The sequence below is a fragment of the Lagopus muta genome, chromosome 2 (assembly GCF_023343835.1).
Source record: "Lagopus muta isolate bLagMut1 chromosome 2, bLagMut1 primary, whole genome shotgun sequence".
NCBI lineage: Eukaryota > Metazoa > Chordata > Aves > Galliformes > Phasianidae > Lagopus > Lagopus muta.
Window position 1 is genome coordinate 20,961,517 of NC_064434.1, and position 26,274 is coordinate 20,987,790.

At 33.8% G+C, this 26,274-nt stretch overlaps 1 protein-coding gene across 3 annotated transcripts in view; it reads right to left on the reverse strand.

Annotated features, from left to right (window-relative positions):
- Positions 1 to 26,274, reverse strand: part of CSMD1 (CUB and Sushi multiple domains 1) — a 994,481-nt gene that overhangs the window by 101,225 nt on the left and 866,982 nt on the right. For all 3 annotated transcript variants that reach the window (XM_048936946.1, XM_048936944.1, XM_048936947.1), the window contains 5 exons: positions 21,545 to 21,649; positions 13,403 to 13,521; positions 9,097 to 9,166; positions 6,926 to 7,042; positions 2,592 to 2,801 (listed from right to left, as the gene is read on the reverse strand). In XM_048936946.1, the coding sequence (XP_048792903.1) occupies positions 2,592 to 2,801; positions 6,926 to 7,042; positions 9,097 to 9,166; positions 13,403 to 13,521; positions 21,545 to 21,649 (621 nt within the window). The remainder of the gene's footprint in view (positions 1 to 2,591; positions 2,802 to 6,925; positions 7,043 to 9,096; positions 9,167 to 13,402; positions 13,522 to 21,544; positions 21,650 to 26,274) is intronic.

Sequence of the window (26,274 nt, forward strand, 5' to 3'; positions counted from 1 at the left end):
AAATAATTGCTTAGGTCAGTACATTCTTATCAAATTATTATTGCTTTTTAGAGCTTCATGATTTTTTTTCTATATTTATCATATAATTCTGACATTGCAAAATACACAAGCTTCCAAATCTTTATGAAATATTTTTTATGGTTTTCCTTTATGCCAGAAATAATTTTCTCCTTCACTTAAGAAGTATTTCATGTTATGCTTACCTAATTAAATTTTTAATATTTCATAAAGCATGTTCAGTTTCTACATGCATCCCTGTTTCTCTATTTAAATGAGGACAAGTTTTCAGTATCAAATATCACAATTATCAATGAGTTAATCATGATAACATTTCTGTCATTAGCTGTCATTCTGTCATTAGGGTAAGTTGCAACTGGGAGAAACAGAAAGAAAGCGATGCCTCTAAAAAGGAGGTGACATTAACATGATAGGATTGAAGTAAAGCAAAAAAAAACACAAACATATTTCTCATATCGTCATTTACTTCTGACCAGATAATGTTTTTGAACAGAATGAAAAGGGAGAATAGAAGAAATGAATAATTCTGACCTCAGTTCAACAGCCTTTTAAAAATATGCAATAAAGTTAATTCATTAATACAATGGATTTCTAAATTATGAGGGCTCTCATACAAAACTGGTTGTACCTCTGTGAGAGCATATTTCAGAAAAACTAATAAACAAACAAACAAAAAACCCCACAAACCACTGAAAAACAGCTGTGAGAAAATAGGAGAGAAAAAAAGAACCCTACAGACATCAAGAAGGGGGAGAATTTGCCCCAGGCACTGGAGCAGATTCCCCTGTATTCAGTGGACAAAACAACAGTAAGGCCAGTGAATGTAACCAGAAGGAAAATGCGTCCTGCGGAGAGCCTCAAAGGAGAAGGATCCTGGTCAGAACTGCAGCCTGTGGGAGACCCATGCAGCCCATTCCTGAAGGATGTACCCCATTGTACAGACCTATGTTGCAGCACTACTGAAGAAACTGCAGCCTGTTGGAAGCCCACACTGAATCATTTCATGAAGAACTTCATGAAGGAACTTGTGGTGGAGTGGGTGAAAAAGCACGAGGAGGAAAGAGAAGTTGATGCTGCTGATGAAGTGCTATTGACAGACCAAGTCCCTTATTCACCGTATGACATGGGGAGCAGAGGTAGAATAAGGGGAATGGGAATTAAGTGTTTTTCATTTACCTTTCATTCTCACTGCTGTATGCTGTTATTAAGTGAAAATAAATTAATTACATCTTCCCCAAGCTCAGTCTGTTTTGCCCATAATGGTAACCAGTGAGTGACCTTCCTGTCCATGAGCTGTTTGATTATAATTTCTCCTCCTGTCCAGTTGAGGAAGAGGAATAAGAGAGAACTGCTTGGTGTTCATCTGACTTCTAGCCAAGGTTAACCCCCCACAGCGTCATCTTCTACTTAGATCTGGACTATCATTTCTATAATCATCAACAAACTTCAGTGTCCTTGCTTAAATCACTGAACACCATGTACAATAAGTCCATTTTCTTCAAGATACGGTAGAAGACATAAAGATACAAAAGATATTTTGACTAAAAAGCACACAAATTATTTTCTTGTCCCCTTGCTCAAAGTGTCATAAAGTAGCGACCACAAGAAAATGAATGTATGCTTTCTGTGGAAGGGAATAGAAAACTTAGCTGAGCAAAAATGTAATGTTCCCTCCAAATCTGGAGGTATTACACAAACAGTTTAAGATTTAACTGTTAATTTCATGATATGAATTCCTGTCAGTTAGGACTTATTCATATGTATATGAACTTATGAAGATCCACTGATTTTGTAGATATGTAAATATAGCCTTATGTGGGTATGTACTGAAATCTTACTTAGGAAATTGGTGGCCTAAAACAAAGTGACATTGAACTAGTCATAGTATTTTGTTAATCTATTCAGATCCTGCAATGAAACTTAATAGCTTTCAGTAAGATTGTTTCAAAATTTTTGAAATATGCACACAGTCATGAAATTTTAACATTCTTAATGGAGAAAAAAAGTAGGCATGCAGATGAATAGAAAAACCAACAGAAGAAGACAATAAAAGTGTCACACGTTCAAATACTGAACATAACATTTGACAAAGTAGAGAACAGTTTTCATTTTTTTTTTTTGTTATTTTTCTGTATCTATACTGCAAAAATATAATTTCGTCAAAATTTTTAAGACAACTCATACTTTACTTCAAAATCCTCATTCAATATGTCACGCATAGCAATGATATATAAATTGGAAAACAAGACAGCAAATCATCTGGTATTATGCCAAAATAGGCAGCATTGTTTAGTAACAGTACACTAAAACAAGATGGTAGAGGGTATTATTCACATGACTTTTTAGCAAATGCCATGACCTTGGCTTCAGGCTTTTATATTAGTAAAAAAAAATTTCAATTCAATTGTGAAAAAGCTTAACCTTTGGATGAGACAAAATATAAATTTAGTTTCTTCATGCATTTTAAAATGTTACAAAATACAAATAAAATATATAAGTAAATTAGAAAATATCTTGTAAAGTTTTGGTTTTCATTTTTTACCATAAATTCCACTGTGATATTTCCAGCTCACCTTGATATGTCAACTTAAATCCTTGCCTGTTTTCTGAGTGATCACTGTAAAAATGGACAAGTGTTTCATGAGTAGTACTTAGTAAAGGTGATGGGAGTTCCATTCCACTAAATTGGCCAATCATAGAGCTGGTATGGTAAGGCCCATTCTGAATTTCAAGAAAATCATGATTTGCTTCAGTAGAGAAATTTAGAAATTGAATATGTGCACCTGCAGCAAAAAGAACAGAAATAAAGGAAAAAAGAGGGAAAGAGGAAAAGTGAGAAAGATAGAAAGATGGAGACAAGGAAGGAAGGAAAGAAAAATTAAAAATGTTTATTTCTACATCATTTAAATACACACAAAAAAAAATTCATAAGAACTCTTATTAGCAGTACGTTTATCTTTCAGTCAGTACTCAAAGTAAGATATTTAAATTTATGAAAAGCAGTTGTTTTGCATGTGTGAAAGATTCTTTTTTTGCGTGTGTTTCTTTGTTTATTTCATATCATAAATATTCTAAATAATAATCAAACATTGAAGAACCAATCAAAGGAAACCACAAAGTCAGCAACTTGGTATTTGTCAAGTTCCTATACCAGCCTATGGAAGCACTCAAGAAAGGAACATATCACAAATCCTGCTGTGCCACAAAATCTCAGATACTGCTGAAATAGCATTTTTCTACAGCAGGACAGACTTCTGTAGAGCCTGGAGTGGAATAAAAAAAAATTACTGAGTTAAAGTGATGTGAAATACTAAATGCCTTAAGTTTCTCCTTGACTCTCTTATTTAGCAGTAGAGTTATAGTCTTCATTTCAGAATATCACGTAGATTAATCATAAGGGTAATTAATTCATTATTTTTTGTTCTATAATTCCTTTCTTTTCCTCAGAGATTTGATATCTAATCCTTTACACAAAAAGGATATATATAAATATATTTACAGAAGGAGAAAATAAATAAATCATTATAAATCATTACATAAACTGATAGGCTGCTCATAAGAGTACAGGATATTTAGCTCTAGTATCTTTTCTGCACTGCAAGATATATAATAATATGTCAGTTCCTGAATAGCAAAATTTATTCCAAGGCTATCAATAGAAAGACACATAAAGAACGCATCAAAGTCTCAGTATCTGGCATCTCCTGTATGGTGTTTAATATGGTTAGTTTAACTTGAATGAAGTCACCCATTTTACAATGCTTTTGGGACTTAAGATGACGTAGAATACCAAGCATCTTGTCATCAGCATCAGCTTTTAATGATTCAAAGCAGAGATTTGATAATAACACCATGGGACTTCTAAAGAGATTTGACAGATCCTAGATATCATATTTTTGCTTTAAGTGACAAGCAGCTGATTCTACTTCCTACATATTTAGGAAAAGGTACAAGCTTTCCAAAACCTGAAGGGGGCCTACAGGAAAGATGGGGAGACACATTTTATCAGAGCATGAAGGGACAGGATGAGAGGAAATGACTTTAAAATGGAAGAGGGTATTTTGACTAGATATCAGGAAGAAATTTTCTGAGAGGACCATGAGACACTGGAACAGGTTGCCCAAAGAGGTTGCGGATGCCTCCTCCTCCAGGCAAAATTAAAAAGCTGGTTTACCAGTAACTTTTTAAAATTTAAACTAAAACAGACACGTTGCACAAACAAAAACATATTTTGCTTTTAAAGGTTTTTCAAATACATTAGTTCCAATTAGAGGACATACTATATTTATCACTCAAACCTTAATTCTACTGTTGTACATGACTTACAATTAGCAATTTTCTAAATCAAATAATGTGGTTTCTACACAGAATCATTGCTTACATAAAATTATACACAATACAGCTAAAGAAAATTAATTATTATCCAGTAAGAATGTAATTGTACTAGTTCCTACTCTAATCTCAATGGAATTTCCTGTCTCGCTTGAATAGACGAGAATTAGCTGTGCTAATTTTTTAATAAATAGTAAGTGTTAACTGGAAGATACCTGAAATCACTGAAAAATCACAACTCACTTGAAAAGATGTACTTTCAACCTATTACAAATGTTTGGATTTTTACAGTGCTTTCTTTTTGACTATCAGTATATTTTCACATAATGAAGAGAGCAGTATACTTTGGGAGATTTTTAGCTCCTGAAATTTTATTGTTAGACTGTTTAAGCACACCAATGTGTTTGTCCTAAATAAATAAAACACGGGCTTCTTCTAGTTACAAAATTTGAATAAATATCAGAAAAAAATGGATGGAAGTAAGGGAAAATTTACTATGAGATGAAGTCAGCATGAGGTTAATTATTTCAGCAGAGTTTGAACAAGTCAGTACATGGTCATGCAAATCCTCTTGCTCACTTTTTGTGCACAATGCCAGTCATTTGATATCTTATCAAAATAACTGAAAACAGATCTTGGAACTTTATTAAATTTTGAAAGAATTTTTTTTTTTTTGTGATTTATTTTGATATGAAGGATGAATATAGACCAACAGTCTTAGTAGACCAGCTTATACTCAAAATATTGTGCAATATTTTGCAGTGGAAGCTATTTATCTGTGAAACATCGTATCAATCACATTGACTAACTCTAGTGTAAAGACATTATCTGTGGATTATTTGAGACACTTCGGGAAGAAAAAAATCCCTGCAGCAACTTCGTAGTAAAAAATGTGTTTTTCCAGTATTTTGAAAGCAATTATAGACCAATTGCAAGACTTTTACCAGTTAGATCCACTGGCAAACAACATCATCTTTTATAATTTTAAGTTTACTGCTACTTACGAATTTCTGAGAAGTGAGAGGGATAACAATAGGATGCAAGAAACTTGTGCAATTATTCCATGAAATTTTGTCCATATTTTCTACAAGCGTAGCCTTAGAATATAAAAATCAGCCCAAGGCTATCTAATTCTGATAGCTAAGTTTTACCAAGTACACACTGAAAAATGGGAGGCATCTGCTTAAAGATTTCTGTTGAATTATCTTTAATCATTACTTTTTCCTCCATCTTGCCGTAGCGCCTGATATACACAACTTTGTAGTATAGAACATTTTTTTGTGCAAAATTTTAAAAGGTTGTCTGACTTAAAATCAATAATAGCACATGTCTAAATTCCGTAGCTTTGTACATATATTCAATTATCTACAGGACTGCAAATCACTGAACACACTCTTTCACACACTTGTTTTAAGTCACTCTCCCAATTTGCCCCCTTCACATTTACACCAAATCCTTTCAAAAATTTCTTGTAAGTAAGCACAAAGTATTGAACAGCAATTTCTAACAAAGTTTCTGACTAAAATCTTAAGAGGTGGTAAGCAGTAACATTTTCACACAGTTTTTCTCTAAATTTGAAATTGTCTAGACAGTTTTGGCAGCTATACTATCCTATTAGGGGATCAGACATAAAACAATTTATATCATGCAATGACCTGTCCCTAATTTTTTTTTCAGACATGACAACCACCTTCAAAATTCTCGGTAATGCTACAGTATGTCTACAAGTTAACTTAGCATAACATACTTGATGTAAGTAGTAAATCTTACTACATAAATACCAGTCACAGAACAAATGGAAACCAAACATTTGCAGAGACAGGTATAGTGAATTTAATATAAGCTTTCAAAAATAATTTTCCTATTTGAGAACTAGCATTGAGTTCACACTATGGGGGATAACGTTTCACAGCAAGAAAACTTATGCAGCTTTTATTTCTGATAATAATGAAAGAACGTTTTGTACTTGAAGTAACAGATCAGTTATTATCCATGATTATCTTCTCAACGCAATTATTATTTCTTTTTGAAGATATTTTTGACAATGGTTATAATGCAAAACTTTTTTTCTGTTTGGCCACTGTTATCTGGGAGTTGGAGTATAGTTTTAGAATGCTTTTAACCAAATTCACAGTGCTAGAAATGAACTTCGTCAATTTTCTTATAATAAAACATAATATAAAATATTAAAATATTTTAATAATTTTAAAAATATTAAACTATTTAAAATATAAAATAAAATATAAAACATAATAAAAGACCTTGAAGAACCATGAATGGATATTAAACAGAATACCTCAATTTAATTTAGAGGAAGTTAAATTATCTGTTTCATCTAAGATATATCTGTGCAGCAGATTTCATTTGCATTGAAATCAGGTTCTGAGACACACTGAGTTTTACAAATAGCAAGTTGCTTTGCTAGACACACACTCACAAACCACAAAACATTTCCAACTCAAAATGGGTTGAGAATACATTCAGCTGGATATTCTCTGTGTTGTACTATATGTTTTTATTTATAATAATCAGATTTACACATATACACCTGCTTTCCAGATGTAAGTTTGCTTACCATATCCAATAGGCAATAAAATTTTCCATGTACAATCCAAGTTACTAGGGTAATTTCCAGGAAAACCAGGGCTTAGGATCACACCACCCATGTTTGTCAGAGTTCCACCACATTTGGCTATTAAAATAAAAAGAAAGTCACCATTCACTTTAGTAATACTGATTCTTAATATCTGGAATATGATTCTTCCAAAAAACAATTTTATATGTTATTCCTTTGATCCCTATGCAGCAAAATTTATCAAGTCTCATGAAAGATGAAAAAAAAAAGAATTCAAGTTAGAGTAAAATGCTTAATTCATGCAATATATTAACTTTGACTTTACTGTAACTCTGTAGTTTCATCTATAGAATGGAAAACCCATTTTCTCTGGCTGACAATTGTGATAAAAAATGTCTGATGCTATGTTGAAATGGACTTCATATTTGGAGGAACAGATCTGCAATTAAACTGAATAATGATCAGGATCCATGATGCAGATCTATGCCTTGAATAAAATAAAATAAAATAAAATAAAATAAAATAAAATAAAATAAAATAAAATATAACAAAGCAAAAAATCAAGTTCTCCAGTTCAGACAGGATGGTCTAACTACATAAAAAGTTTGCCTTGTTTAGTGTCTATGTATTTTTTCTTTAACAAGTTCATGTGCATAGAGAGTAAAAAGACATTTGCCTCATTTAGGATGAGCTTAAAAAATCTAAATAAAATCTTGTAATTTATTCTAATTATTTGAGGAAATTTAACACTACTCAAGCCTATTAGCTTTCCTGCCAGCTATTACAATGATGTACCATCAGGCAACATAACAGCAATACTGTGAATTGTGATAATTGTACTGAAAATCTGAAATGGTCTACCACATAGACCACATAAAAAATTGAGTTTAAATTGGAAAAAACTCCATCAAAAAGCTAAGAAATAAGTCTCAGTATCTCAAATTTCTCTCTTCCTCTGTGATGTTAAATACAGCATCTAGTGAAAAAAAAAAAAAAAACACAACCAATTTTCTCATGAATTTCTAGAAAAAAACTTATTTTAAGGGTTGATGGGCCTGTACTCAGGGTTCATTTGTTTTTGTGGAACCATTTACACTTCCAAGGGAGTACAATTCCATGGACTGTTTGAAAATAAGAATTATACTGAATCTTCATTAAAATGAAGATTCTCACACACACACAAACACATACAAAGCCAACCTACTAAAGAAAATGTCTTTTCCTTCAATTGATTTGAAGGAACTGACCTGCTTCCATGTTAACTGAAAATAACTGTTTCTGCAGAAGTCAAAAACTCTACTATCTAGGTAGGTTTAACTATGATAAGGAATCTTTAAAACCATTTCACACTGATATTGCTGGATATCATACCCATCTTTTAAATGATGTTAAAAAGTTAGCCTTTGCTAACTGAACGTTAAAGTTAAAAGCATTCATGATGAATGTATTTCAAAGCTGTAGTGACAGAACATGGTGATGGAACTGTGCTTCCCTTCTCTTAATTTCTGCTTTTTCTTGAAATGAGCATTCCAACAGACATCAGAATGTTGACTCTCTCTTAAACTTTGCTTAATCAAGAACCAATCAATAGAACATTATTATTTGCAAAGGGAAAATATAGATCTGCTGAATAAGATCTTTGTGTGCTTAAAGGGGAAGTTTCTTATTTTGTTTTTTCTTAATTTCAGCATCTTTTAGCGACTTTCTTAGATGAAAAGAGACAGACTCTTTTTCTACCTACAACTCTTTGTCATTTCACTATCTCTGATGGCTTGGCTTCTGAGCTGCTCTCCGCTGCAGGCAACTGCCTGCTTCTTTGAGAAGTCTCCTAGGCTTCTCCTGACCAGCCTTATGATTTAGAAGGTTCTCCAGCCACAGTGCACTGCAAAGAGCAGACGATGCCTTCTCCTTTCTGAGGATTCAGCCCAATCCAAAGTAGAATATTCATTTCAAACAGCTGATGTCTAGGTTTCCTCTACCTATTTTCACAATTATTTTTTAAACTATATATACGTTAAATATAAAATCAAATTTTATTGTTATTTTCCACATTTCACAGATAGAAACTTAGCATGTGGAACATAATTATATGAAGAAATAATAACAAAAACAAACAAACAGAAGTATGTTCAGATGTTCAGAACACACAGAAAACAAGTATCTAGCCATACCAATGCAGAGAGGAGATGGATAGTTCCAGCGTCGAACCGTTCCTGGCATACAAGAGATATGAGAACGACCCTGTTTGGAAAAGGAAAAATACTGATAATTAAACCTTTCAGCAAGGAGATCTACAGAGGACTTCCTTATCTTACCTACATCTTTTCATATATCACCCAACTGTATTGTAGTCACTTTCATGTAAACTATTTTCAAATACATCAGATTTCATATTTTTCTACTGAATAAATGTTGTAAAACTCTTGTCATTTCAACAACTTGAAAATCTCTTCAAATTTTCAGGCTAAATATAAGACTCATTACAAGACAGAGCCAGCTAACTATGTGCATTCACATGGACAAATAAGTTTGCTCCCCATTTAATTCCAAGGTCCTGATTCACAGTATAAGCATAATAGCTCGCTTTCAGCCTGAAATATGAAGTACAGAGAGGAATTTGTTCCACATCTGCTGCTACAGATGGTATGGATGTGGATCACGCCAAAGCAGTCATCCACAATTACCAGCAGGGCTTGAACTCTCACATGCCCTCACAATATGACACACTGCATACATGCAATATCTTGGCAGAGAGCTACAGAAGTACAAATGCCTTTTTATTTAGCTGTCATTTTTAATTTATTCTGCCTATCTTTAAGAAATATCACATGTACCAAACAGAATCACATGGTAGCTAGTAGTGAGAAAATGACATGGCTCTAATCTGCAAAATTTACTCCTATATATGTCAGGGTGGCTGCCCTGAAATGACTGCAGAATGCTTGCATACTACCAGTTTTACTTGCACCAGCAACCGTTCAAGCTGAAAACTTAAGAGTAGCACAAGCAGAAGTCTTTTTTTTTTTTTTGGTCAGCATTGTCCTCTGTGGAACTCAGTTTGTGCTATCTGCTGTTGGAATACAAAAGCTGAAGAAATTGGCAGGAATGAAAGACTGATGTAATGACTGGGACATGGGACTGAAAGCTAGGTACAGTTCTGGTGTTATTCATTTCGATATGTGAATTTGGCGAAGATGCATCTTCCTCTTTTTTTCCTATTTATTAAGATAGCATATTTTGGCAATTTAATATAAAATTTTATTTGAATATTATGTGTTATTATTTGTCCAAAGCAATTGATTTCTCAAAAAATATGATTAAGATAGAATGAGTAAACTAGTGAAAGAAAATTAATTTGTTGAATTTGCTTTCATTTGGTATATTTACTATAAAGTAGGTATGAGTAAGGTTCATAGAGAGTCGTATTAAATTATGTGGATAAAAAATATCTGAAATAAAATTTAGTTAAGTATATTTTGACGATCTCTAAAATACAAACTGAAACATTTTGGAGAAAATGTATTTGGATGTAAAAAATTGATTTTCATTAAAATTGACAACAAATCTTTTTCTTATAAACATTTTTAATTTAGAGGAAAAGTAGCCGTGTAGTTATTGTATCCTTTTAGTTACTTTCAAAATGGATAAGTCCTTGAATAATTTACTTAATTAAATATTTCCTATTTTATTTTATCCTCTCTTCCCATTCTATGATTGCACATCTCTGCTGGAGGGGAGAGCCGTAATTTAACTACCACGATCAGGAAAACATAAAACGGACTATAAAAGATCTTCTGAAAAATAAAGTAAAATTATTCCTTTGGTTTCAAGCCTCTTTCCACCAAGAGAACACTCTGATTTCAGTCTTTTAAAGTTCCCTCCTGGGGGGAGACACTTAATCCTACAGCTAGCAATTACCTTTCTTATGCATCTCCAGATAGTAGTTTAAGCTCTATGACTTTTCTGGTAAGTCTCAATTATAAACTAATCCACACCTGATTGTTATTGCTAGCTGTGAATAAGTTCTCTAAAGACTGAGGGTAAATCCATACCTAGAGTGGGGAAAAAAATAACAATAACAAAAAGCCTGCAAACAAAAGGATCTCCAAATTTATGCTGATCTACACTCATTGAATAGCAAACATGCTGTATCTCATAGAACTTAACTTCCATTATTTATGTTTTACTTAGAGACATTTTTATTCATCCTGCCTGAGGAACATACTCTACGTAAGTGTCTATGAATTTTATTACAGAAAAGTCCATATAGCATACAAATATTCATCATTATTTTGAAAAGGCTCAAAGTCTTTCCTATTTATTTATTTATGAATTTAGTGATTGAAGACTTTCTGTTTTACACTTAAAACAAGTTAATGAAACTATTTTTGTAAGTCTGTCAGATTCCACAGTTAGAATTAAATTTGCATGTGTGTGGAAATACAGTTAAGTCATGTCTAAGTTAATGAACAATATGCAATGAAATTTTAAGGAGGAATTTCATTGTAGAATCCCTGTAGATACAAAACATGAGTGCAGTTAGGCATATTCAAGCGCTACAGAAAAAATCTGCATACGTACAAAGGACATCTTGTGGGTGTGATATACACACTAAAACTTAGCATTACCACACAGACCAGTTTCTTATGTACAAATCTCTTCCATACAAACACATTATTGTTTTTAATTAATATTATATTCACTAACTATGTTCCAGCACTAATGGTGAAGTGCTGGAACAGGCTGCCCAGAAAGGTTGTGGATGCCTTGTCGCCAGAGGTGTTTGAGGCCAGATTGGATGGGGCCCTGGGCAGCCTGGTCTAGTATTAAATGTGGAGGTTGGTGGCCCCACATGTGGCAGGGGGGTTGGAGATTCATGATCCTTGAGGTCCCTTCCAACACTGTGATTCTGTGAACTCAGATTTTTGTACTTGCTCTAAGTAAAAATTGATCCTGAAGATCAAGACATGGCTAACAATGTGCATCTTCAAAATGTTTCCCACGCATATTCCTACTATTTCTGAAGAATTCACATTCTAACATTAACAGTTCACCTCAATATTTAACCATTACTATTTTCAGTACAGTCAGAAAATATAATGAGGTTATATCTCAAGGTCTACCTACATGTCATACACAAAATAAAAAATGGAGCCATTCCTTTTTTCATACTCAAAATTAGGATGTTTCATAGCTGAAAACATAAGGAGAGAAGAATATGCAATGATGGACAATACAAATAGAAGTCACCCCATCAAACCTAATCACTGTTAAGTTAGAATATAGAAAGGTTAACAAGAATATCTAAACAGTGAAGAAAGATGCTTTTTAAAGAAGGCACCTGTCCTAATGCATTATATTAAGGTGAGTCAGCTTTTGGAGATGGGTAACTTTATTTCTAATGTCAGGCATTTCAGGTTTTCAGATGGAATAAACTGGATTATATGTAATTTCATCTCAGTCGGAATTAGTGTAAGGTAAGTTTCTCACTTTGTTCTATCAGATCACTGGCATCGGCTACACACAGTAATTGCATATTTGCCTATATAAATTTCATACTTAATGGCTCAAAAGCAAGTGGAATGGACCATGGTGATGAGGTGCTAAGCACCTATCCCAGACTACAAAAACAGCAAATATCTGCCAGATCTACCAGCAATATCATCAGACCCTGATGCTTTCACAACAGTGTGGAACTGAATAAAAGTACCTAAAGAGTTCTACACACCTTCTCTACAGATACTCCAAACAGGAATTTTTCTACAAGTAGACAGAAAGTGTTTACCTTTGTCTTAGTCTAACACATTTTACAATAACATTATATTAATTGTTGTTTAATCAAGTTTATTACAGGCTGATTTAAAGGGGTAGACCGTATTGAAATAGAATGTCCTGTGTCTAGGGATCAAAAATCATAAAATGTGCTTACTGCATAAAAAAAAAAGAACTATGAAAACACCTGTACTAGTGGAAATGTCTGGAGCTGTTCTGTAGCCTTGAGATCAAATACCATTCTTTTACACGCATCTACATCCTTTTTTTTCCCCTCCAAAATCACCTCTAAACCATATTGTCATGATACAAATTGTTAATTAGGAATAGTCTTTGGTTTGTGATAATTGCTGAATTTTGATGTATAAACTAGGACAAAACCATGATAGCAAACAACAGGATCACAAACTAATAACACTGATGATCAAATTTCCACACCCACAACTTTGTCCTGGCTGTAGTAATACAGATTTATCTGTAGCGTACTGCATTTCATCATATATTTAGTTCACTGATACTTTAAAATGGAAAGAGGTTAATGGTCTTTAAATGGAAGTCAAAATATAACTTGGAATCAACATTTAATGACAGCCATAGTTTTTGAAAGAACCATAAAATAAAAATACAATTTCAAAGTTTATAAAAGAAAGAAAAAAAACAGAAAGAAGGAAAGACGGAAAAAAAAAAAGAAAAAGAAAGAAATACCTGTAATGTATATCCTGGTTCACACTGAAATGACAAAACATCATTGACCATATATCTATCTCCCGATTTGATCCCATTGCTAGGAATTACTGGTTCTGGACAGGCAGCAAGGCCTACAGCTGAGGAAAGTGAAAACAAAGATTGGAAAAGCATAAATAACTTCACAGGAGCTCTTTGCTGATATTTTCTAATGAACTCTTTCTATATCATTGTTTTTTTGTTTTTGTTTTTGTTTTTTAACAGAACATCAATTAAAAATGTATTTCAGCATTAAACTGAAATATTGTTTAAAACATAGGAATTTTCAGAATTGTCCTTCAAAATACAACCAGCATGACTGAAACACAAATATATGCACTGTGACTGTACCGATTACTACGTCATGTTTTGAGATATTATGTCTTTGTCTTGTTTTTAAACAGTATGGCAATTTTAGTATATTAAACACCATACTTTTTTCTTGTGAGGATAACAGAGAGAGAAAGAGTGAATACGCTTTATGCATATTCTACCTTTTCAGCAACAGAAGAGAACTACTGAAATTATCTAATAGAATATTTTGGAACAATACCTAGAGAAAAAGGTCAAGTTTAGTCAACTTGATCTCATCCATTAACTGCAAAGAAGTTCAGACATCTGAAAAAAACAACTGACTGAATGCTACAACTAGCTTTTTTATGGAATCCAACCACTTTAGAGACAGAAAGTACACCTGACAGTGTTAACTATAGAAATTGCATGATATTTGGCTCTACTCTGACCTCAAATGTTTCTGAGTGTTGCTTGAGATCATGGAACAGTATCTGAGAAAATAGTGTAATGAAAAAACATAATTTTATTTGAGATTATGCAATTTACAGATTTTGATACAAACAAGGTTTTAACTTAATGCAAATTCATGCATCTACATTTCATTATTGCATTACAGATTTTAAATATGCATATAACAATTTTTATTCTCACTTCATCTGCTGCTAGTCTGTTTTTTTTGTTGTTGTTTTTGTTGTTGGTTTTTTTTTTTTGGTTTTTTTTTTTTGCAGTTCAAGGATTAGTTGAAATAATAAAAAATAATCCATAATGAAGAACACAGAAGTTTGAAATAGCTCATATACATTCTCCTGAAAGTGCTGCCCCTGAATATTTTCCTAGAAATAGGTTCCATGTAAGGTTCATACATAGGTTCATGCACATTCTTTCTATGTCTTATGACTTTGAGTCTTCTTACATTTTACTTTTCCAGGACCAAGCAATAACAATGGCAGGCCACTCTCATGCTGAGTGACAGCTATCAAGCTACGACTTTCAGTCTTTATATCAACTGCTGCAAGAATTATCCAACTAAACATTTTCTAATTTGCACATAAATAAATATTTAAGAATTAAAAGGTAAGTACTTTTTAATGCAAGGTCTAATTTAGGAAAATAACTCACTATAAAGACGTTCAATAATTTTTACCACAGAATTAAAAAATAATAACATTCTACAATACGAAAATCTCTCAGTTGATGTTACAGTGACTCCACATGGCCACGAGGGACTTCATAGTCATTATGAACTGTGTTGTTCTACATAGGTATGAGAAAACATTATTACATCAATGGTATTCTTTAGTTGCAGTTTTCTAGTATCATTCCTTTTTTTTTTTTTTTTTTTTTTTTTTTTTCCAATCACTCTGTGTTTCATAATACCATAAATATATCCACATCTGGAAATTTTCTTTGGATATGGCCACTAAGTAGCTGTGATCTGCACCCACACAAACTGCTTTTTTGCTCCAGTATTAAGTGAAAGGTAGTTTCTAGTTTCAAAAATTACTACAGCATATAGGCTATCATTTACTAACTTGAGAATCAGTATACAGACACAACTCAAATGAATCAAGCTACATTTTTTAATTTCATTAAATTTCTCACTCTTTAATAGCAAATAAAGTAACAAACATATGCTTAAAACTCACTACTCTTAAAGAAATAAGCCCATAACAAATACTATGTCACTAGATTGCTTATAGATAGTGATAAAGTCTGTGAATAGAAATTTGAAGTCTACTTCCTGTCTCCAAAAAATTCATGTGATTGAACTTAGCATTCTTTTGTATGATAATTACAGACCTTGCAGTATAAATCCATATGAATAAAATTACTATTACAGATTTTACGAGTCACATAAATAGTTTTGTAACAATGACTGTATGGCAACGCTAATAATAATGTGCTCATTATCTAGCTTTTTCTATCATTAGTTGAATAGCATACAGAATTTAAATAGACTATGATCAAAAGAAATCTTCAAAGTCATTTTACTGTTAGATAAGGCAGGACACTACATATTTTAACAGATTTTCAAAATTTGTAAAAACTTTCTGCTGTTTGCTTATACTTTATTGTCACTACCCCTTTGATGATATAATTCATAATATAGATTATTCTAATATTATGTCAAAAACCAGCATGGAAAACCCACTCATATATATTTTCTTTAACATACGTAACATTAAGAAGCAACATTACTTCCTCAAAAGCAAAGAGAGATTTGGAAGCAGAAAAAAATATCTCCAATCTTTCATTCATTAAGTAATACTAGCCTATAATATTTATTTTTGAATAGGTGAACAAAAATAATATGTTCTGTCTTGTTCTTTTCTGCAAAACAATATTCACTTGGAATAGTTGAATTGAAATTTAATTTAATTTATCATAGTCTTCTGGAAAAACCTATGGTACAAGATGCATAATATTTTCAAACATATGAATTTGAAATATTTTGATTATAACTCATCCAAAAATCAAATGAATGTTGGAGAGAAATCAAAGAAATTCTAGTTTTTGGGAGCAAATGAAGGAACTTACACATCCACTGACTCTGAAATGCATTAAACTAGATTGTATGAGAGCAGTCAGTAATAAAGGGAAAACATGTAAAATGTCAAATCCAAGCTATCAAAAAAGGACAAGGATTGTTTAGTGCATTCTTTTCAGAGCTCTGCTTCAGCTATGCAGTACAAGAGAGAGCAACACATCAATGTCAAGAATTATAACCTTCTCCCTGACCTTCTTTCACTTACTGCCTGATAAATACTTTCTTGGCCTCTGCAGTGGCATAAGACAAACATGCCTTATTTTCACAATTATATACATGCCTACAATTACCTCAAATTCTGTTGAAACATCACTGCCATTGCTGGCAGAAAGAAAAATCCTTGCTGGCATATCTGACAATATGAATACCCATTAGTGTCCATTTAAGGAAGCTGCAAACTGAGCAATACAGGAATTTTTTGACAGTTTGACCGAAAGTCATTGGGGGATTCTTTTTTGACTTCCTTCCTCCCCTTACACAGCTAACTGAAACATACTGGTTTTTACTATACTACAAACATTAAGGTGGAGTGAATCCTTTCTATTTTAGTGCTGGTGTGTAGCAAAACCCAAGTTGTTCCTCACAGAACTACATTTCTCAGACCAGTTTCAAAAAAGGAATTATCTCAAAGGATTGCTGCATCAGCTTTTACTACAGCAAAACTGACTTTAACTGAGAGGTTCAAACAGCATGCTGCATGAGCAAATATTCAATATTTTCTGATATTTATTATATCATATTTGTTCATGAACTAAAGGGAATATTGAAGCTACTACTGATTCAGTAAATGAGATTTTAGGACTAAGCTTAAACATCAGTGTCCACAAACACAACTGAATGTTGGATAGTGGATTCCTTTGTTCATTAACATTAAAACTGATTTATCAAAGAGAAGAAATATTTATTCTTCCTAGTGCTGTTAAATACAAGAAATATAATGACACATTTTGATTGAACTTGTTGGAATTGTGAAAATAAATATGTTATTTATCCTATTACAGTTAGTGAGAAAAGATCTGCATAGGAAAGATTAGCTTAAATGATTAATTCCTGTCTTTCTTACAGTTACCTGTTGCATACCACTTTGTTTCTCATCACAGATTACTGCAACAAGCTTAACACCTACAACCCTTCTGAAATAAGAGGAAAGAATGCCACACCATGGCTCTCAACAATACTTACAATTACGTTATAATTAGAATGAATTTTTTCTAAGGCACTGACAAATTCCTTCCCTTAATTTGAATGAGTTTATGTATCTGATCTTCTTAAATGTTCTTGAAGTATGAACAAACAAACAAAAAACCTGTCATTGGATGCCCTAGCATACAAAATGGGTAATAGCACTCATCTTGGACAACAAACTTGCATTCCTATGTCTAATTTATATACTTACACCAAACCTAAAAACATCTTAAGTATGAAGACTGATTTGCTGCCTGCAAATGAGGGCAAAAGTAAGACACTGAAGAAAGGAATACAAAGTTCCAAGAAATAAAACAAGACTTATTAAATTATTTGAATTAACTTGAAATATTTAACATTACAATAAGATTTGAACAGAGACTGAAGCATTTATAAAGTATTTATGAAGTTTTTTAAAGTTACAATAAAAACAGCAGTGTGCAGTGTGGAATATATGTAATGAAACAACAAATTAAGTATATTTTACTAAGTTAAAGCTATTTTCCTTAACACACAAAACCATGCATGCTTATTGCATCTACACTGATGAAAATACATTTTTAAAGTAGGAATTCCCTTTCACTGTTTATAAGATACAAGCGTGATATTTAATTTCCATTACAGATAAATAATTTCTGTCCTGAAAAAACAATTTAATAGTTGCTTAAGGACACACTCCTCCATTTCTCTTGCTCCTTGAAATTTGTTCTGGGATAAAGGGAATGTTTCTAAATGATCCTCCCTCCCAGTGTCTTAATGAAAACTTCTTTCTTATAAATTTCTGAAAATTTGTCCTTCATCTCTCAAACATTACTTTTTCCGTATGTCACTCAAATTCCTTTTACTGTGACTGCATGAATTTAACTACAAACTCTATAATAAAGTGAAGAACTGATGAATGGGGACCTCAGCGTTCAAAATCCATTGTTTTTCTGCTGTCATCAGCAAAGACAAATTGAAAGAATACAATATAGTACAGCCTTGCAAAACAGATACTGCTAACTTACAAAAAGGCCTTTTGTTACCTACAAAGGTTTGGAATCACCTTGCAACTTTTCAAGGAAATATCCTTGCAATCAAGGCATGCAAAGAATTTCATTGAAGAAGACAAATTCTCAAGCTCTTTTTCATAATTGGATTCCATAAAATTTTGAGAGGTACTGGAACAAAAAGCAAAAATCATGTATTCTGTCACCCACTTAAGTATCCTGACCAATAGCCTACGTCCTAGAAAGAACAAATCCACCTCTGTCCTCTAAATGAATTAAGTGTAGGCCTCTGGCTTCACAATGGGGTGTAATATCATGCAGTTACTTATTTTTTATACATCTGATTTTAAGTGATTTTCTGAGTAAATGTTTAAATATAAGCTGAATTTAAATGAATGACCAGTTTGCCTAGTATTTAGGATGTTATTTGAAATCCTGCTACAGCTGTTCAGTTTGTCTTATTAAACAGAACAGCTTTAGAAGTAGATATTGTGCTCCCATACTATGACTACTCATTCAAATTTTTGCAAGATGAAAGAATACAACTAACAGCTGAATTTTATAGCTGTAGAGCACCTTGTGTAAAAAGGCTATGAATCTAGTCTTCTTTTTCCCATGGTTTAATAATAATTAAAAAAAATACAGCATTTCATGTTGAAAAATTTTTTCCAGACATCAGACACTTTCGTGCCTTCTTTACTAAGACAATATATCAAAAAGCAATTCAATCAAAAAGACATTCTTATCCTAAATTTTAAATTGGCTTCTGAACTAAAGCTATTTATTTTTCTAGAGCTGCTTCGAACAGTACATGACTGAATGATCACAGGCTTCAGAATTCATAACCAAACAATAGCAACAATTGCACCTGGTTGCACTAAAAAAATATTTTCCTGTTCTGCTTCTTGGTCTAAAAAAGGAGAGTGTTCAATACAAATCAGTAACTTCTTGCTATGGTGATTTGCTCATTTTCTGTATTCACAGACACACACAGGTATCCAGTCAGCCCAGCAGAGACCATATAACCACACACAAAAGCAAATTATTATGTCCTGCCAGACTGTCAATAGAATAGTTAACTAAGCTCTGAATGCTGAATTTTGTAACCTTGACCTGCGCTGCACTGCATTTCTAAAAAACCCAGCATTTAAATATTGACACTGCTGAAGTCAGTAGATGCTTTAGCAGTGTAAAGTTGTGGAACTGGCGATTAGGAGACTAAAAAAGGATATACTCAAGTGATCTTCCATGCACCCACATACTTTTCACTGTTTAATAAAATAATTTTTCTTTCTTTTTTTTTAAGGAATCACAGGGATAGTAAAACTCATACAATAAAAGATAAAAAATTAACTTCTAAATGTTAACTGTAGAGTAACTTTCTAAAACAGAACTTTACAGTGCAAACAAAATTACACAACTACATGTTTATTGCATGATAAATGAAAGACTTGAGCAGAAAAATTCAGTGTGATAGGACAACTTGCATGTCAGGTGTGCTGGACAGATAGAGTTTGTTGGTCAGAGTCAGAAGAAGTAAGTATGACATTGTGGTGGGAAAGTCTACTCAACTACCCAATTGGGCTAGCAAAGAGGACAAAGCCATTTCAAGTTTAGAAGGTAAAGAAAACAACTGCATCAAAGGTTTTGGTTCTTACCTGAGATTTTAATCTGATATAATCTGGAAAAGCAACACAGTAAAATGCAACAGTGGAAAAAAGCAACTCACAAGGTTTCAAGGGATGCAGGTTAACTTCTGTAGGGGACAGTTAAGTCATGCCAACTTTCTCCTATGAGGAAATGTTGAGGGAACTGGGCTTGTTTAGCTTGGATAAGAGAAGGCTCTGGGGAGACCTCATTGTGGCCTTCCAGTACTTGAAGAGAGTGCATAAACAGAAGGGGGAACCGTTGTTTACATGTGTTGATAGTGACAGGACAAGGGGGAATGGTTTTAAACTGAGACAGGGGAGGTTTAGGTTAGATGTTAGGAGGAAGGTTTTCACACAGAGGGTGGTGACACACTGGAACAGGTTGCCCAAGGAGGTTGTGGATGCCCCATCCCTGGATGCATTCAAGGCCAGGCTGGATGTGGCTCTGGGAAGCCTGGTCTAGCATGACAGTGCACTGTTAAGATCCTGTTAAAGCCCGTTAAGATCCTGAAGGGACTGAAGAAGGCAAATAGCTGATTGCAGACCCTAGATTTTATGTGTAGACTGGGAGCTGGTAGGCAGATGACATGGCATCCTGCTCAGAAGGTCCCCAAAGGAGTTCAGGGATAGGAAACTGTAAAGGACTTTAAGTACTGTTTCCAGTAAGAGTGGTCCTCCTACTCAGGAAAGCAATCAGGGAGTTTAGTGCAGAACTCCTGTCCAAAAATCAGTGTAGAGAGGCAGGGACAGATTGACAGGAATAAAGTTTAGAAACATTCACTGGTCACACATTTCAACTGAAGCTGGGATTTACAAGGGACAGAACTACTTCCGACTTCCCCATCAGGAACTCCCAAGATTCTCTGTTTAGTGGCAATGGTTAGGAAGCAGAACTAGAAGCAGTGGATGAGGACCAACTTTGAGACTAATTAATACTCAATCCATGGGATAAGGACCATACAGACTGCATTCAAAGGTGCTGAAAAAAAACCTGTTTGCATGCTTCGCAATTGCATCAATCTATTGAAAGGAATTTGAAGGAAAGAATAGAACAGGGAATAGCAGGGAAAAAAGGTGTTATCAGTTTTGTTTTTACAGATTGGCCAATGGTGAAATTAACTAATTTGCGGCTACCTATATTTCAGAATAAGATTGAAACAAGTGAAAATACATATATACATTAAAGCACGCATATTTAGAATATCATTCTGAATTTCCAGCTTGATTTATTATACTCTGCTAATTTGTGAATGCCAATTTCACTAATTCCAAATATCACTTCCTTTACAATTTTAATTTAATAAATATCACTCATGCCAGGATCATGCTAAGTAGAGGTTGTTAGTCAGAGAAGGTAAAAAAAAAAAAAACATGCCACAAAAGAAACAATATAAACACTCTCTTTATCTACACACATACTTTTTTTCCTGAGAAAGCCTTAAAGAGCAAGTAGTCTTACTTTTGTATTCCAGGTGGAAACCAGCCGCGGCCACACTAATATCAGAGTGGAAATGTAGATAAAGCTGATTGGAAGTGCTGTTCAACAATGCTGGCACAGTTGTACCTGGAAAAATAAAGGTTATGAAATAAACTGTAACATGCTGTTCTATCATAGGCTTTTATTGAAAAGACATAACCAGCCTCAATTTCTTCTCATTGTGTGCATGGGAAATTTCAAGTCATGATACTAAGTGGCTATGTAAATACAATCAAACTAGATGCTATCATGTCTAAATGAAAACTTATTCATTTGGGTAAAAAAAAAAAAAAAAAAAAGAGACAGAAGCAAACAAAAAAAAAAACCAAAACATCAGTATAGGTTTTGATAACAAGATGAATCACAGAATCACAGAATTGTAACTCAACATCCTGGGTTTTTTTTTGTTTCTGTTTTTCACATACATAAAGAATAGCAGTACAGAATAGAACAGACAATCTAAATATTTTTTATGTCCCCTCCAGATTTTCTTCCCACTATAGTATTTCACCACTTATCCTAACTGTGGGTATAAAAGGAAAAGAAGATACAGGTGCAGCACATTAAAGAAAAAGAAAAAAAACATACAAACTTTAGTTAATTCAAATAGCAGTAATCAAAATTGTACATAGCTGAATTCAGTGTGTGTTATACAAAAAGCTTATCACTAACCCTGGACACATTGTCATTAGCACTGATAAGTGTGACACTACATTTTCTTTGTTTCCATATGACTACTATGTCAATCATATAGTCTAATGCTGGCATATCTGCTCAGGCTGAGAATTATATCCTTTTCTCAGCATACCCTCAAAACCAGTATTAAACAGCCAATAAACGGTGGTCACAAATGAAAAATATTTTCATTTCTTATGGGGCATTTACTGTTTCTATAGCAACTGTGAGCAGCGTATGATCTTGAAATTCATTCTTGAAATTAGTAGAAAGAATTATCCTCAAATTTCTACAATATAAACTAAGAAAAGTAAAAACTTTTGAATCCCAAACTGTATTAAGCAAAATCTTGATATAAATGGTGAACTGTTAAAAAGATGGTTGGTCTTTATACACTATAGCCCTTTAAAGGATGCTTTACTGTCTGACATGGAAGCTCCAAGGATAGAAATTCACAAGCAGTACAGAGCATTCATGTCACACAAAACTTACAGTAGAATACAGAAAATAAGGAAACATCTTCTAAAAGAGGAATTTTCATGGTATCCATACAAAATATTTAGCTAAGGTGTCTGCTCAGTAAAGTTGAGGACATTGACTCATAACTGTCTTTTTATTTAACAAAATTGCTCTTCAGCCAGTTATGAACACTTTGTTCTTCTGTTCCCTTGTAACACCTGCTAAGAAAAGACTGTATAACACCAGTCTTTTACTTGAATACTGTAGTATTCAATAAGAGGAGAAATGGTATTCTATTATGCTGTGAGAAAAAGAAGAAAAAAAAGTGAATGATGCTAAACATTAAACATTTTAATTCTCACAATTGCTCTGTTCAATCACATATCAAACTTAAATTGTATTGCTCACTTGCTACCTTAGGATCTTAGGGGATTTCGTAGATAGCACATGGGAGATACATTTAGTAAGATGACCAGATACAGTGTCCAAAGTGTGACATAATAGCTGAATAGCGCAGCATAGCATAGAAAAAAAAATAGTTCAGTTGGAAAGGACATTCAAAGAACATCTAGCCAACTGTCCAACCTCTTTGCGACTAATCAGATGTTAAAGCATATCAATGAGGGCACTATCCAAATGCCTTTTGAACACTGACACACATGGGGCACCAAAAAACCCTCTAAGAAGCTTATTCCAGCATTTGACCACTCTCACTGTAAGTAGTTTTTTCCTAATGCCCAGTCTGATCCTTTGTGACACCCCCTCATGTCCCACCATCAGTTTCTAGAAGCAGAGCTTGGCATCCCTCCCCTGGGCTTCCTCTCTTCAGGGAGCTGCAGAAAGCAATAAAGTCACCTCTTGGCATCCTCTTCTCCAGAGTGGACACCTCAAGCATCCTCAGCCTCTCTCCATACATGCCTGTTACCAGCTTTGGTGCCCTCCTCTGGGTGATTTCAAGGACTTTAGCATCCTTTTTCCATGTTACAGAGCCCAGAACTCCACACAATAACCAAAGTGAGACTTCACCATAATGTAGTGGGAGAATATTTGACCACCAGGCTATGCTGTATTTAATTTACCTCAAAATGCAGTTTGCTCTCTTGGCTGCCAGGCTACACTGATGAGTTCTATTGAGCCTGGCTATTGGCAGGCATCCCTAGGACCCTTTCTCCTTTCGTCCAATCACTTGTCTCCCATCTGCACCTGTGTCTGGCAACACTCTGTTCCGGGTGCAGTACCTGTCAATTTCCTTTGTTGAACTTTATGCCATTGCTAATCACCCTGTGCTCTGATCTATCTAGATCACTTTCAAAATCTCAGAATCACAGAATCATAGGGATTGGAAGAGATGTTTAGAAATCCTCTTGTTCACCCATTCTTCTAAAGCAGGATTTTCTACAGTAGGCTGCAGAGGAAAGCACCCTGGTGAGTTTTGAATATATCCAAAGAATGATAGATCAGAAACTTTGTAGGCAGTTTGTTTCTATGTTCTGTCACCTTCAAAGTAAAGAAGTTCTTTCTCATGCTCAGACGGATTCCAGTTTGGACCCATTGCCCCTCGTCCTGTCACTGGGCACCACCAAAAATAGCCCCATCCACTTAATACCCAGCCTTTCGGTATTTATAAGCACTGATAAGATCTGCTCTCAATCTCCTCTAGGCTAAATGGTCTTTGGTCTCTCAGCATTTCCTTGTATGAAGAGATGCCCCAGGCCCCTAACCATCTTTGTGGCTATCCACTGGACTATCTCCAGCAGCTCCCTGTCTTTCTTGAACCAGGAAGTCCAGAACTGGTCACAATGCTCTTGTTCCTCATGTCTCCTGAGAGTCAGTAGCAACAGGAAGTATCATCAAGAAACACACTAAGGATGCTGCTCCTGCATCCAGAGTGTTGAAAAGAATATTGAACAGGACTGGCCATACATTTGAGCCTTGGAGAACATCACTAGTGGCTGGCAAAGAACTACAGTCCTTTGAGACACTTACCTCAAAGTCTTCCCTGATTAGATATACATTTTCAGGGCATATTTTGAAGACACATGAATTTTAGAGACTAAATCAGCATAATCTTTAAACAATGATACTCTACAAGATTTACTGAGACAGATAAGGTACCTGCTGAGTTTTACTACTTATGATATTGTGTCACATTACTGGCACAATTTTGAGAACAGCAGATTTTATCCTATGTTAATATATTCTTTATTACTCTACTCCTATACTACACGTTTCAATTATTTCAATTAAGTCTTATGTTCATGACACGAAAAACAGAAATCTACAGTAAAGCTGTGCTAGTCCATCTACATCTCCATATTTTCTATTTTCTATTTTCCCAGAAATTAGGAAAGTCTTTAAGTTAAATCAAGATGATACATTTTTACTGTAGAAAGAAATCATTTTGAGGCTTAAGTGGTGTTAAATAGGATGTTGCTAAATGGATCATTTAATCAGCTTTTTATCTACTAGGTCAAAAGTATTTGCTGTACATTTCAAGTGACAAAGAATGGTTATATTTCATAATCTCTTTGTTTCTTATTTAAAATTTAATATACAACATAATTATTAGTCTCCATATAACAGCTGCTTCAAAAGTAATGCCTTCTGTTTTATTACACTGGCCCACAACATCAGAGGCAGATGGTGGATTAGCAGTAGAAACTAAAACTTCCCACCAACATTTTGTTACATTTTGTTGCTGCATGGCATCTAAGTAGTGGTCTGGCAAAATGGTGTCTGACATGGAAGTGCACATGAAGAGAAGGTATGTAACCAAATTCCTCCATGTGGAAAAAATGGCACCAAATGACATTCACTGATGCTTGCTGAATGTTTATGATGAAGACCAAACAGTGGAGGTGAGCACAGTGAGGCAGTGGGTGATGCCTTTCATTAGTGGCAACAGCAATTTGAAAGACAAGCCACATTCTAGATGATCATGCAGATTTATACAAGCACAGCATGCAGGCTCCTGTTCACTGGTGCTGAAAATGCATAGCTAATGGTAGTGACTGTGCTGAAAAATAGCTTTTGTAGCTAAGAATTTTCTCTATCAAATCCTGTTGTGCTGTTTGTATCTGTTGTAGTTTCCAGAGAAATAAATAGGAGACATCACTTTCAGAGCAACCTATGTACAAAAATATTTAAATACATAGACTTAATACATGACATTTTATTACGTAAAATTTGAAATGCAATATTAAGTTGTTCAACCAAATATCCCCCAAAATATATTGTGTTTATTTTATTTGATCATTAATCTGCATACCCAATCCAGTATAAATCTATTCTTTAAAAGTTTTTGAAGTCATAAGAGAAGAAATGTTCCACAAGATTATTTGGCTACAGCAGAATTAGATCAGGCTTCTGGCAGAGTACAATATAATTCATGACTTAATCAGTTTGTTTTATTTTGTTTTGTTTTGTTTTTTTGGCTTGGATTGGCTTGGTTTATTGAACACACTCTTTCTATAGAAACTGTTTTATAAAAATGGAATAAAAGCATATGTATCTAATGTACTTGTGAAACAAGAAATGATATGGTTTACTACGTCCCAAACACATTGATTTGTTTTGTT